The sequence below is a fragment of the Malurus melanocephalus genome, unplaced genomic scaffold, assembly GCF_030028575.1.
Source record: "Malurus melanocephalus ecotype Western Australia unplaced genomic scaffold, MMel_1.1 scaffold_4, whole genome shotgun sequence".
Taxonomy (NCBI): domain Eukaryota; kingdom Metazoa; phylum Chordata; class Aves; order Passeriformes; family Maluridae; genus Malurus; species Malurus melanocephalus.
This window is the reverse complement of record NW_026623236.1, coordinates 2,850,433-2,863,604: the sequence shown is the minus strand read 5'-3', so window position 1 is coordinate 2,863,604 and position 13,172 is coordinate 2,850,433. Positions and strand designations below refer to the sequence as shown.

General features: G+C 41.8%; 1 protein-coding gene across 1 annotated transcript in view; it reads right to left on the bottom strand.

Annotated features, from left to right (window-relative positions):
• Window positions 1-11,026, bottom strand: part of CD109 (CD109 molecule) — a 71,409-nt gene extending 60,383 nt beyond the window's left edge. Inside the window, exons 1-2 of the mRNA XM_057369131.1 lie at window positions 10,959-11,026; window positions 10,466-10,626 (exon numbers count right to left, since the gene is read on the bottom strand). Coding sequence (XP_057225114.1) covers window positions 10,466-10,626; window positions 10,959-11,026 — 229 coding nt within the window. The remainder of the gene's footprint in view (window positions 1-10,465; window positions 10,627-10,958) is intronic.
• Window positions 11,027-13,172: the final 2,146 nt, after the last annotated feature.

Sequence of the window (13,172 nt, the reverse complement as noted above, 5' to 3'; positions counted from 1 at the left end):
ACTAGGCAAGAGCACGGGACAAGAGGTTAGGGAAAACTTCCAGCTGGGAACCATGACTTGGTTTTATGGGGAGACAGGAAAAGTTAGTAGACTGTCCCAGACTAATACTGAAGGAAGTTAAAAAGCTACAAAAAATCCCAACAGAACTCACATGAGCCTTCCAAAAAAAACAAAAAACTCCTTCCTTGTCATTTGCAAAACCATTTCTTTCACAGAATTCCTGAAGCTGGTACTGTATTCATTCAATAAATACTGCATTGAGACACACAGAAACACAGTGGAAACAAATGCCACACTGTCCTGCCTCCTTTTCCTCAACATCTATGGCATTTTGGATTGTCCAGTAGAAGAAGAATCAAAGACAGTGCAGGAGTTACATGTCACCAGTATGGATGGCAGGAAGAAATTATCATCTTTTTTAAGTATTTTTCCACCCTGCCATTTGTTGTCAGTCTGACAGTATTTTTATCCATACAACAAACAGAAAAAAWTCCACATCAACACAACATGTATGGGGTTTTTTTAGACTTGCGGAGAACTGCACAAACAATGGTATCTTAAATCCTTCCCTGGCCTGACCCAAACCCAGAAACTTTTGCTACCTCTTCTTCAGATGACACCACTAGGACWAGTCATAAATGTTTCAACTTCCACCCCTAAAAAAAGAACAGAGGTTCTAGAAAAAATTMCTGTATGGCTTGGCACAGTGAACTAGAGCTTGTGCCAATATAAATCAGTAAAATAGCACTTTAGTCTGTAATTTACATAAAGTCAGGACTGATTGTATAATTCTAGCTCATGTGGCAGGTATTGCTACAAACAGATTTTCTCACTTAACCTTTTCTACCTATGTCCTCAATCCTTCTCAGTAATGTGTGAGAACAGGAAAAATATATCTGGAATCACTTCAGATTGATTTACTGAAATAATTGCTCTGACAGCTGTGTTCACATATCCATGCTTAGGAAATGTTTACAGAAAAATATTTTCTTTGCATTGGCAAATGGAGTTTTTTTCTACTGCTGAATCTACTTCAAAAACTCACATCAAAAATAGTGTTCTTCAATGTCCTTCCAGATTTTTATTCCTGTCCAAAATATATACCATTTTGTGTTAAAAAGAATACATAAATACCAAGATCTAAGCTGTCCAGGAAGTGAAAAACACTTATTCTTCAAAGAAGACCTGCAAATCCGTGTAGTTTGCAGTTTGCTTTAAATATGTTATAYTCCTCATCTATCATGCTCAGGCTATCACCCAAATTAGCACTGGTTAGTAACACAAATAGCCCAAGACACAGAGCATGAGCCACTGCTGCTAAGTTATAGCTCAATTTGGCCCRGATGACAGAAGGAGGGGCAATCCAGCACTCAAACACACACAGAAGGGACTGCCAGGGCACGTCAGCTTTAGGGCTGACATCCAAAGCCAAATAAGGGCAACAGGCCTGTAGCAAAGGGGTATAACTTGCTCCAAAAAGCCTCCTCAACCCAGTCTGCCAGTACTGCATAGGCTTCCCTCCACAGCTGCTTCTTACCCACCTTCCTATTTCCTCCACCCCTTATCCTTTTCAGTCATTTTTGCAAACCTGGAGGCAAAAAGCAATCAGCAATTATAAAGGGGGAGACAGAGGCAAGGTAGCAGAGCTGCCTATGGAGAAAGATGTAAAGGGACAGGAGGAATCATCTAAACTGCACCAAGGTTTATCACCTGAGGATCTGGTCCAGAGACAGGACACCACAGCCCTAGAGGACAGAAGAAAGGCAGCATGCACAGATGTGTTTTGTGATTAAAGCTACATTTTACCAAACTCTGCAGTTGCTAGCAAGTTCKAGCATCAGTCTGCAATGGAAGTGTAGGGATATTTTCCTGACAACTAGGAAAAACCCTTCTCCACCTAAATATAAAACTTTTTCCCTAATCTCCATGATCAGAAAAGTGTGAGAAACCCAGCCATAGAAAGCACATCAGAAACACTCAGGACCAGGACAGAACAGATGCAGATTTACAAGGTATAAACAGAAAAGGCACTATCCTTCCTCTTCCTCTGTCCCCTGACCAYGGCATTCTGTGTCTTCCCATCTTACATGGCAAAGGTTTAGTGGTAAMCCCCTGCTTGTCCCTCTGACTGGTTCAGCCATTCTCCTCCCATCAGCATTGCAAGACCCACCCTTGAGGAAAGCCACAATCTCCCACCCTCTCAGACCAACAGATACTGCTGATGGCTGGGCACCTCTTCCCTTGCCCTGCCACATCCATGATCCTTCCACAAGCAAGTAGCATGTTTCCTGCTGACTGGACCTTTTTAGATTTAAAGCAGAATTCAGACATTGAATTCTTCACTCAGTCATGTAAAGTCAATCAACCAACTCCATGGATCATACTATTATTACCACTTTCAGCTGAGTAGTCAGAGACCAGCCAGTTGCAAGAACACAATACTTAGAAAACATTCTCTGGTTTATCTAAGGCACTGCACACTGGGAAGGAAAACAAAACAGCTTCCTATTTCCAAAACGAAATAGTTTTTTTAATCAGAGATGTTCTGAGAGTCATCCAGGCACTACCATTGCTTAAACTCAAGTACAGCCTCTTACCAACTTTTTCYGGGGACAAGCCTAAGAGCCATCCACGAACTTTTTGTCATGAGCATGATATTACCACTACCTACCATACCAAAACAACTATATTGCCATAAATTATAAAATCACAGCTGTTAGGAAAGCCTTTTTTGAATACCACAGAGAAAACTTCCTTGACATAAGATCCAATCTATGAAACTATACAGACAATTCAGAATAATCTCAGACTTGAGCCTTTTACACAACTAAAAGTGAAATATATTTCATTCCCTTGGTGACTATACACAAACACACTAACTCACAGGAATCTGCACATCCTGCTTTCAAGGCACTACTGGCCACCATTGCTATTCTGATGTCCATAAAATAAACACAGACAAAGCCACTATTAAGGCAATTTAAAGCAGCTGCAGTTTGTATTCCAACTTAAAATACAGGAAAATCACATTAAGACAMAATATGACTAAGCCTACACATGCCAGATATTTGGCAGTATTAATATCCTACTCACATCAATTGCTGTAASTGGAGCAAAATTTCAAAGTCAAGTCACCTCTCAACCACATTCACTGCAAGTAACGTGATYAGAATCTATTGAAATTTCTGCTTAGAGAGAGTGAAAGAAGGTTTGTTTTCATATTGATTTTCTTCCATTTTCTGGAGCACATTTAAAGTATGTGATGACAAAGCCACATAACTTTTCTGAAGCAACACAAATATATAAAAATATTACCAAAGACTTCCTTCATCAGTAAATAAAGGTAACATAAACCYCTAATGATACAAAATAAGCATCTGGACCACACAGCTACACCTCCAGGAGGCTACAGAACTGGTCTGTGACTATAACCGTGTTTTCTACACACATGGACTTCAAAGTCTAGGAGAGCCAGCTTAATCTCTAGACACTTGCTATTCAATCTCTGCTGCTAAGATCTCAACTCTGCCTTCACAAACAGTCATGGACAGCATGGAAACCAGCAACACTGCCAGTGCTGATAGTCATAAGAGTCTTGTGAAAAGACAAGTCACTTCTGTATTAATGGAAATCATGAATTTCCCAACTGCTTGCTGCCTCCACAGGTACTTCTATAACCCAATACTTCAGCTTGGATGTCCTTGTAACTAGACACCACGAAGGACTAGACCTTAGACCCATCTTAGACCCATCCACCGTTGGCTACCACCCTTTTCTCTTTAAAGCTACTTTTAGTGTACCTAATAGTACGTAACAGGTGCATAGCATACTTCTCCTAATACCTCACCCCRGTTCCTCCCATCTCTCCACAGACACTTTGCAGAATGTAGAAGAGACTCCTAGGGTCAAATCAATGTGTGTTTGGCCTAAGGTCCCATCTCCAGCAACAATCAAGGATACATATCTGAACAGCATAAAAAAAAACAAACAAGTACACAGCGACTCTTCCTTGGGTACTCTTCCCAGCCTATGCAATCKGAGTGCCTCTATACTGGGCCAATCCTTCATGGACTTTTGTGTCATAAATTTGTGCAAYCACGTTTTCCATCCACAACAACTGGGACATGGAGTTCCACAGTTTATTTTCATCTCATGGGAAGGYCCATCTTCTGTCAGGTTTGAACTTGTCTCCCAAGAGATCTCAGATCTTTCCCTCTGCTCTCCCTGGCATTTCACCAGTTGGTTCACAGGCTCCACGATGAGTGCCAAAAAGCAGTCACAGCATTCCCCAGGATGCCTAATTAGTCTGTGAAGATTACTAGAATACTTTCTCACAGCTTACAGAAAGCACCTCTGTGGATACCTTTGAGTACGTTTACCTTCTTTTCTGAGCACACAGTATTACTGACMAACCTTCACCTTCTGTTACCTTTAAACCATCGACCCCCTATACACATGCACACACCCTTTTCTGCAGGACTGCATCCCCTTGTTCCCCATCCAACACAGGCATGCTCTATTATTCATCAACAAAAGCAGAACTATGCACTAATTCCAGTGAMTCACACTCCAGTTTTTCCTCTAATCATTTCTGGTATTGCCAAAACGAGTTCAAAATCTAATCCTTTCTCCCTGCGTCCTTACCACCCCTTCACTAATCTCATAAATATTCTCCCTTTCTCTTTCATGTCAGCCAAACTGAACAGCACAGTTTCAGGGCAACTCATTTCCAGTTTGAGAGTGAACCACTTGGACCTACTTGACAAACGCTATTTTCCATCCAGCCACAAATATATCTAGCAAGAATTTCATGCTGTCCCTGATTCCCCAGCTGGCTTGTCAAGAGTGCCATGCCAGACTATCAAGCRCCTTAGTAAAATCAATATATAACAAAATCCTGCTTCTTCTCCACCTACAAAACTTGCCAACCCACAGTGCAATACCTTTCATTCACAGGTTTTCAATCTTCCAGAACCTCTCTGTTCACTCATGCTCTCAAAACTTTCCTAGCAGTTTTAAAATTATTTCAGTAAATTCCCTATAATCTACATGCAATTTTATCAGGCCTAAACACATGCTTTACCAAAGCACTCTTTAAATTGTTCCTTCCCTTTTGCTGTCTTTTTCTTAAGCCTTTTCCATGACAATTAGTTGATCTTCTTAGCRAAGACTGAACACTTGCTGCCTCTCMGTATCATCAGTCAACCCCTTCTCATCAGAGTAGCAAGCCACATCCTTTGCTAGCTTTCTTGCTACCAATATGGCATTTAAAAACCTGCCTTACCATCCTTCCCATTCTTTCACAATGATGGCTTCGCCTTACCAGTTACCCATTCCACCTCTTTAAGTTCAATCTTTGTAATCTGATTTTATTTAGTTTCTATATATGGTTTTCCCTCTTTCTATTGTTTTTTGGCCAGTTTAGATCATGTTTAATTACCTCATTTCTTACCTTTCTGCTCTGTTAATTTATACTTAACCTCTTAGTATGAATCCCTCAGGGGTTTTCACCCTTTGCTTCCCTTTTTGTTTCTGACAGCATGTTACCTACAAATTCCTTTTGTTTATTGTCATCACTTATTTTTTCCCTAATTCAGAGCCTTTAGTTTGCTCTTCTCTCTCCTCCCTAAAAGCTACAAAGCCAATCCAATTCACAGCAGCAACAGGGAACCACACATTAGGATATGTAATATTCCCTCATGTGTATGAGTTGCCTCACTGTCTGCATTTCTATTTTATCCCACCCTTCTGAAGCTACTGTGAAACAGCCTGTAGTGCTCAATCTGTCACACCCTCCTTGGCTGGATATTGGCAAAGAGCACGGTGACCAGAAAAAGCTCATGCACTAACAGGTAAGACTTGAGTCACAGAAAGACTCCTCAAATCTCAAAGAGCATCCCTTGTACCAAACAATAAATCAAAGCTTAAAGTATGGGATAGGTACTCCTGTTTTTCTGTAAACAATTAAATGGGCCTGTTAATAGGATGGATTCAACAACAGGCACAAAAATCTGAGTTTAGGGKTTTTTTTAAATGTTCTTGTTTTTTTCTTTTATACACTCCAGCAGTATGAAATACCAAAACAGAGCACTTTCTTATTTACTAGCTCAGTTGACTCTGGGTCCAGCCCCAACACCTCCTACCCAAAAACTTTTCCTATATTCTGATTCTGCATAGGTTATGTGCATGCACTGACTATTTGACAACTTATTTTTTATGAGGCACAGCTACACGTATTTTTGGATATGGAGGTTATGGATGCAAAATCATGCAACTCCTGCTCTCTCATGTTTGGCTTTTTAGGCATTGATGAAAAATTAGGCAGAAAGGAGATTTAATTAGAGTTCCACTAAACTGTCAGAAACATTTCACCCCACAGATTTTCAGCATAGATAGYGTAGTCACCAATAACTCTGTCATTTTATTTTGACATAAGGTACAGAGACAATTCAAATTTAGTAACAAAGACTGGCAGGTTTAGGCCATTCATTTCCATTTAGGTATTACTTTACAACTTACTATTCTTAGTGTTTTTCACTGTTTCTCATACTAACGTGGTCAGAACCATATTATTAAGTATGTAAAACATGCCTTCTGGTAAAAGGAGATTTTCCACTGTCTATATGGAGGATCACTACATGTCTGAGCTTGACAAACATTCTCACAAACTATCATGCTTCATAAATCCTAGCTGAGTATTTGCCATGYTCTAGCTCAGTAACCTCTGTTAACAAGTAAGCATACTGCTCTCTAGAAAAACAGAAAAACAGCATAAATTCATTAACATGTACAAGTAATTTACAAACTATGCATGTTACTGTAAACCAAATTCTTTGGTAAGTTCACATCATTCTCACTCACCGTGCCTGAAATACATTACGTTGTACCTTAAACAGCAAAAGCTCTAACTAATTAATCTTATCCCTTAAAAGTAAAAACATTCACACTGTTGGGCATATAATGACACCTCATTATCCATAAAAGCTTTTCTTAAAACCACTTTTTTCCCCAACTTGTATGCTACTTACTCTTTCCAAACATTCTAGCACCAACACAGAAAACACTTTTCAAAACCTCTCACAATTAAAGTGTAAGTTTTCTCATACACTAATACACAGCAATGTCTGGATAGCAAACCCTTAAGAAAACACTCACGCCAATTCATACTACATCTTTATTATCAATGACYGGATAAATATGCATGGCAAAGTCACCCTTCACTGCCATCTCTAAAGATCAAGTTATTTGTGCAGGGAATTTAACTTGTCYGTCTGTTATTCCCATTAATTTCTTTTTTTGCTATTGTTGACACAGAAAGCCCAACAGCTCCAACTGCACACAAGCCATTGTTACTTTCTGCAGTCATTTTCAATGAGGGTGAAGATCTTTCTGATTACTGCATCCGCACACAGAAAGTGTGTCAAGGCTTGAAACAGCACACAGAAATGGCTTTAGTGCTTTGTGTTTTCCTGCAGTCTGCTCTAGGCAATGGAAACCTATTCTCTCCTGGTAACGTGTTCTGGTTTTTTTTTGGGTTGTGCTAGCTCACACWAAGTTTACCTGTAGCAGCAACCTCCTACTTGCAAACAGTCGGATTTTTTTTTTCACTATATTAAATATAATTAACTTAATTTCTGYACCAAAATATTGGTCCTAAACTATCTCCCTTCCTATACAGTACATTTGGATTCTGGAGTATGGAGMCAAGCTCAAAATATCTTTAAATGCATGTGCATGCACACTTTCTCCTTCACTTCAAATACCCACTAGCCACTTTTTAGTAAATGTATTTCTTTTCCCTTTGATATATAAAAAGCACAATAACGATGTGAATCAACCTCCACTGCTAMAGCATTTCTCTACAGAAAATTTCCCAAGGTAAATACTCAGGTACCAAAATTCCACTTCCAGTAATGTTAGAACAGAGGGCAAACAATCTTTTTCTTATACAAAGCAAGAATTATAGAAAGAAAAAAACCTCTAATTCAACAAGGTACTCTCATGGAGCTAACACAGAAACTTAGGCCAATATATGCATCATATTGAGCTGCTGCTGGAGAAACAGGCTGAATCGTTAATTTAAGGCAATAACAGAAGCATTTGCCAGACAGGTACGTAACAGCTCTTACGTTTAGGTACTTGAACGAACTTGGCCTGCCAGATTAAATATCCCTAATAAAAACTGTGTCCTCAGCCTGTCCTCTGTCTCCAGCAYCCAACCTCCAACTCAGTTCCACCAACACAAATGTCTGCGTGTTGAACCAGGGGACCTGTCTGCCTAAAAAAACATTCAAACAAAATAAAAACTTTATTTTTCAGCCAGATCAGTCTCTCAGAGCAGTTAATCCCCTGCTTTTGCTGTCACCATGCAAGGAAAACTACACAGAATAACCGAGCCAGGTTAGGCAACAATGCCACTGAATGTGCAGCCTAACCAAGGTAAGTGTTCAGTGACAGACAAAGCAGTGTTTTCTGGTCACTAATATATGCAGCAATTACGTAATTTAAAGAAGACTTTGTGTGCCTGGAGAAACGCTTGAGTTTTTCCTTTAACTGCAACAGCTGGCCTGATAAAACCTTCAACCTTCCTTGAGTCACAGACTAAGTTCAGCTATAACAATACTGCTTCATATTTCATCTTAAGATTGTTTTGTTATTCAATGAAAAATTAAAAGATTTATGTTCTTTTTCTGACAAACCTGCTTCTGTTTCTCTCTTACTCAGAACTGATCCACACCTGTAGCACCTTTGTATACACATCTTCAAGACTACATCCTCTTTTACAGAGCAGTTCCCTTGCTCCTGGCCCATAACAGTTTTGGTTACATATCTGTTCACAGAAAACAAATGACTAACAGATTATATAACCTGACTAGAAAAAAAGTTATGTCCACATGCTAAATGTCAATAATTTTGCAAGAGGAAATAAATACATGGTATGCTCAGCATCTTTTCTGTTTCACATACCAAGTAAAAAAGCATAGAGAATTTAAAGATATATTTTAAAGATGTGAGAATATTAGAAGTTAGTAATGCACTATGGCGTTTGTCCTTTTTCCTCACCATATCCAGTCTGACCCAGTGTCATACCTGTTCCTGGTAACCCACCATTCACTCTGACTTCAGCARCTCCCAGTGTCAAGCATTATTCTGTGTGCTCAGAAGATAGAGACAGCCACATATTTTCACAAGCTTGGAATTACCAGTTGTTTGTCTGGTTTTTAACGTTGAGAAGGACAAAAACAGACAGGTTGAAACTCATGCACGGCTCAGTGAACATTATGTTAAAGCARAACAGAAACAGGAATTAAAAGCCAGTATAATTAGAGGAAGAAAAGGAGAAGACTATTAATTTTCTTTTTAAAACTTTTGCTTTCGAAAGAAAACAAAAAACATAGTTGGTTTACATTTTGTTTGACTCTATATAAAAATGTTTTGACCTGGTCAAATGTACTCCATCACACTCAAAGCCTCAGTCCTCTCTACATGTTTTGAAGGCTTTGAATTGAAGGTGTGATGCTTCTAACTAAGGCACCTACATTAACTGTAAGGCATTAATAGAAGAATTACACAAGCAGTAGAGAAAGTGTGTTATAGTAGGACAGATTTTTCAGAACCTCATGCTGCCCTCAGACTCTCTACTTCTAACAAATAAAAAGCTGGAGTTTAGATGTCATTTATATTGCCTCATACCAAGAGCAGTGTGAAAGCTGGACTATCCATACAAAATATTTTCTTTCTCACAAGGATAAATCTCAGGCAAGACATCTCTATTCTTCTGTTGCCAGCTGACCTTTCTGAAAAGGATCATTGGCCAGAATATCTCAGCTCTTCAGAGCTCCCATCTCATCAACCACCCCTGACTGGTGGCATAGATTAAATCAGTCTCTTCTCAGGTTTACTTGAGTCCCCAACCTCTCCACAACTCAATTCCTGATCCTTAAAAATTCCTGTTTCTTCAAATGCACAGAGCTTCCAAGTAACAAAGTCTGACACAGTCAGGTCATTTCTTTCTCACACCATGAAGAAGCAGTTCCAGCTGTATTACCTTATTTGTTCCACTCCTTCCATTCTCCCACATGCTTCACTTTGCATCTTAACAAGCTACCTGTAAGCAACTCTTCTACTTCTTTAGTGGCCCCACTACATTGACCAGAGTGCTTCCTAATTCCTCAAAAATCCCACATTCATCACACTTTCCTACTATTTGATTATTTGCAGAATTTACAAAGAGTTAGTACACCCATGAAATTACAAAGAGTTAGTACACCCTTATATCCAGCTCAGCTGCCCAACTCCAAAGAGAGCCAGCAGGGTACAAGATTATTTTCCCATAGCAACTCCTTACTTGGAAATAAATTTCCTATTTTAGTACCATTTTAGAAGTTGTGATATTTTTGGACGAACAAAATACTTGTGCGAGAAGGCAAACTGAAACACTTTCAAACCAAGTCCATTTTCTTACCTTTCTCAAAGACCATTTCCCTGCTCAAGATGGTCTCATTATCTCTGATCACTTCTCCCTTTACRGTGACCTGCGCTGGGCTGTCCGGCAGAAGAGCTACTCCAACAGTCAGGTTTGTTCCAGGCCTGATGCTCCAGGGAACTGCCACAAGGAACGTAGGTCTGGAAAGTCCAAAACGGGCAGAGGGAGAAAGGGCAGGGAGTGAAACACACTCAAAAAAAGTCACCGCGTTCACATAAAGGCATACAACACACGCTGCCAAACTCTTCCCGTTTCTCTCCGCTGCGGAGGCTGGAAGTGATGCTCACTCCCCGGGCGCTGCCGGCTGCGCAGGACGGGGCGCGGGCAGCGCTGCTCTGCCCGCTCYCGGGACCGGCTGCCAGCAGGGCACCGGGGAGCCCCGGGAAGCGCTGTGCTGCCCGCGCAGCCCCCGCGCCGGGGACGGGAGGAAGGTGAGGCGCCCCGCGCCCCAGCCCGCCCCGGCCCCACGTACCCGGCCGCCGCGGAGCTGCAGAGSAGGAGGAGGAGGAGGAAGCGGACATCGCCGCGGGACCGTGCCATGGCTCTSCGTGCGCGCTGCCCGGTGAGTCCGCCGCTGTGCGCAGGGCCGGGGCCGGGGCTGTGGCCGGGCGGGAGGCGTCTCGGCGGGCGGGGGAAGGAAGGGAGAGGCCGGCGCTGCCCCAGCGCCAGGGACGCTCCGCCGGCGGCAGCCGCATGAGCACCCGCAGGGCGTTCCCGGGGCCGGCCCGCGGGGAGCGGGGGGGCGGCCCGGCGGCAACACACATCTGTCTACGCAGAGATACCCCGGGGGGGTGACACGCACGGGCAACACACATCTGTCTACACAGAAATACCCCAGGAGAGGTGACACGCACGGGCAACACACATCTGTCTACACAGAAATACCCAGGAGAGGTGACATGCACGGGCAACACACATCTGTCTACACAGAAATACCCCAGGGGTGGTGACACGCACGGGCAACACACATCTGTCTACACAGAAATACCCAGGGGTGCGTGTCGGCTCCCCTCCGCCATCACTCCCCACATCCTGGGCCTGATGCAGCTGCCAAACGGGTGGGATTCTCAGAACACATCACCCTACAAAAGCAACACCGAGAACAATGTCTTCTGCCCGCAGCTCCCAGCAGAGTGGCAGCCTGTTGTAGGGAGCTGCCCGGTTATCGACTTGGACAGATCTGGAGAGTCCGCGGAGGTGCGCTGACCTGGGGCTCGGGCTCAGATGCGAGTCGGGAACGGTTGTGGGTCTCAACAGGGAGAAGGATACTGTAAGAAATTCAAGGAGCCTCRTAGCTGCTTAAACGTGAATCGATTGATAATTTAGCTTTGGCTGGACTGTCCTCTATGCCCAAAATTTGTAAATAAGGACATACCTATTTATGTATCTTAACCCACCTTCAAAGTCCAAACAGAGTGCTGAAGCAGCTTCAGTAAGATTATGTCCCTTTGGCATGTTCATTGTAACTCTGAAGACTAGACTCATCTAATGTTTATTTTGTCCAAATTCTTTCATCCCAGCACAAGTCTAATACATTCAGAAATTAACACCCAATTCTTGATGTGTGCCTTCTCAGAAGTGCTGGACTGGCATCAGTGGGAGACTCTGCATTGTCTTACATAGCCAAATGAAATCAGTCATAGTCCTGAACAGAAGCATCACACTATGTTCTTATGAAAATAAAATATGAACGTGAATGAATATAACTGTGCTCTAATTCTATCCCAGGAAGTCATGCAGTCTTTTCACATCTTTTAAATTTGCTTTTCTAGGTTGTCATTGTGTGCTGACGGAAGAGAGTGCCACCTCTGTAGACTAGGGAAGGGGTGATAGYACAGCAACCAACTGATGTTTGCAAAGTCAGTCTTGGCACCTCCTCACCAGCAAAAGGTGTATGATAAGGCAAAGTTTGGGATATGTTTGGTGTTGGTTTTATTAAGTCCTTGTTACATGTGACAAACAGCCAGGAAAGATGAACAATCATTGCCACTCTTTGGAGCTCRGGAAAACGAGCTTACAAGTAGCATTGCCTTACAAGGACCCCCACCTCAAACAGCAAAGCTACAAATAGTACACATCTCCATTCCCTGGCATTGAGTCAAACTGGCACTCCTATCCATATTAATCAGCTCTCTGTCTCCAAAACAAGGTGGTCACATCCAAAGTTCCTGTCAGGTGTGGTCCATGCTACCCCCCAAATGCACCATTAACTGTTCAAGAGAACACCATAGCCAGGGCAAAACCATGCCAAGGTCAACTTGAGGGTAGAGACAATCAACTTCCAGTCCCAAGAACATTTGCTGRCACTGTTTAGTTCATTAGCATGAATGTAGCCTAAAAGTCCATTAGTGAAAATGCTTGCAAATGTCACAGATTTTGCCCAGTTGTGCAATGGTGAACTCTCATCTTCCCTTTTTTTTCCTCCTAGGGGCTTGTTATTTTAAGATACTTTGGTGTATGTATTTGGTCTGCTACAAAAATGCCAATAAAGGAATCTTACAGCAGAAAATAATAGARTAAATGGGCTATCAATATTAGGATTCCTTCTGTCCTGAATAGATTTAGAACAGATAAGGAATGAAGGAACAGAATTTGTTAAATGCCATTCTATAAAAACATTCAAGCTCTTTTGCCTACACATGGATCCATGCACTCAGAGACATTTTCATCATTTTACTTCCAAACA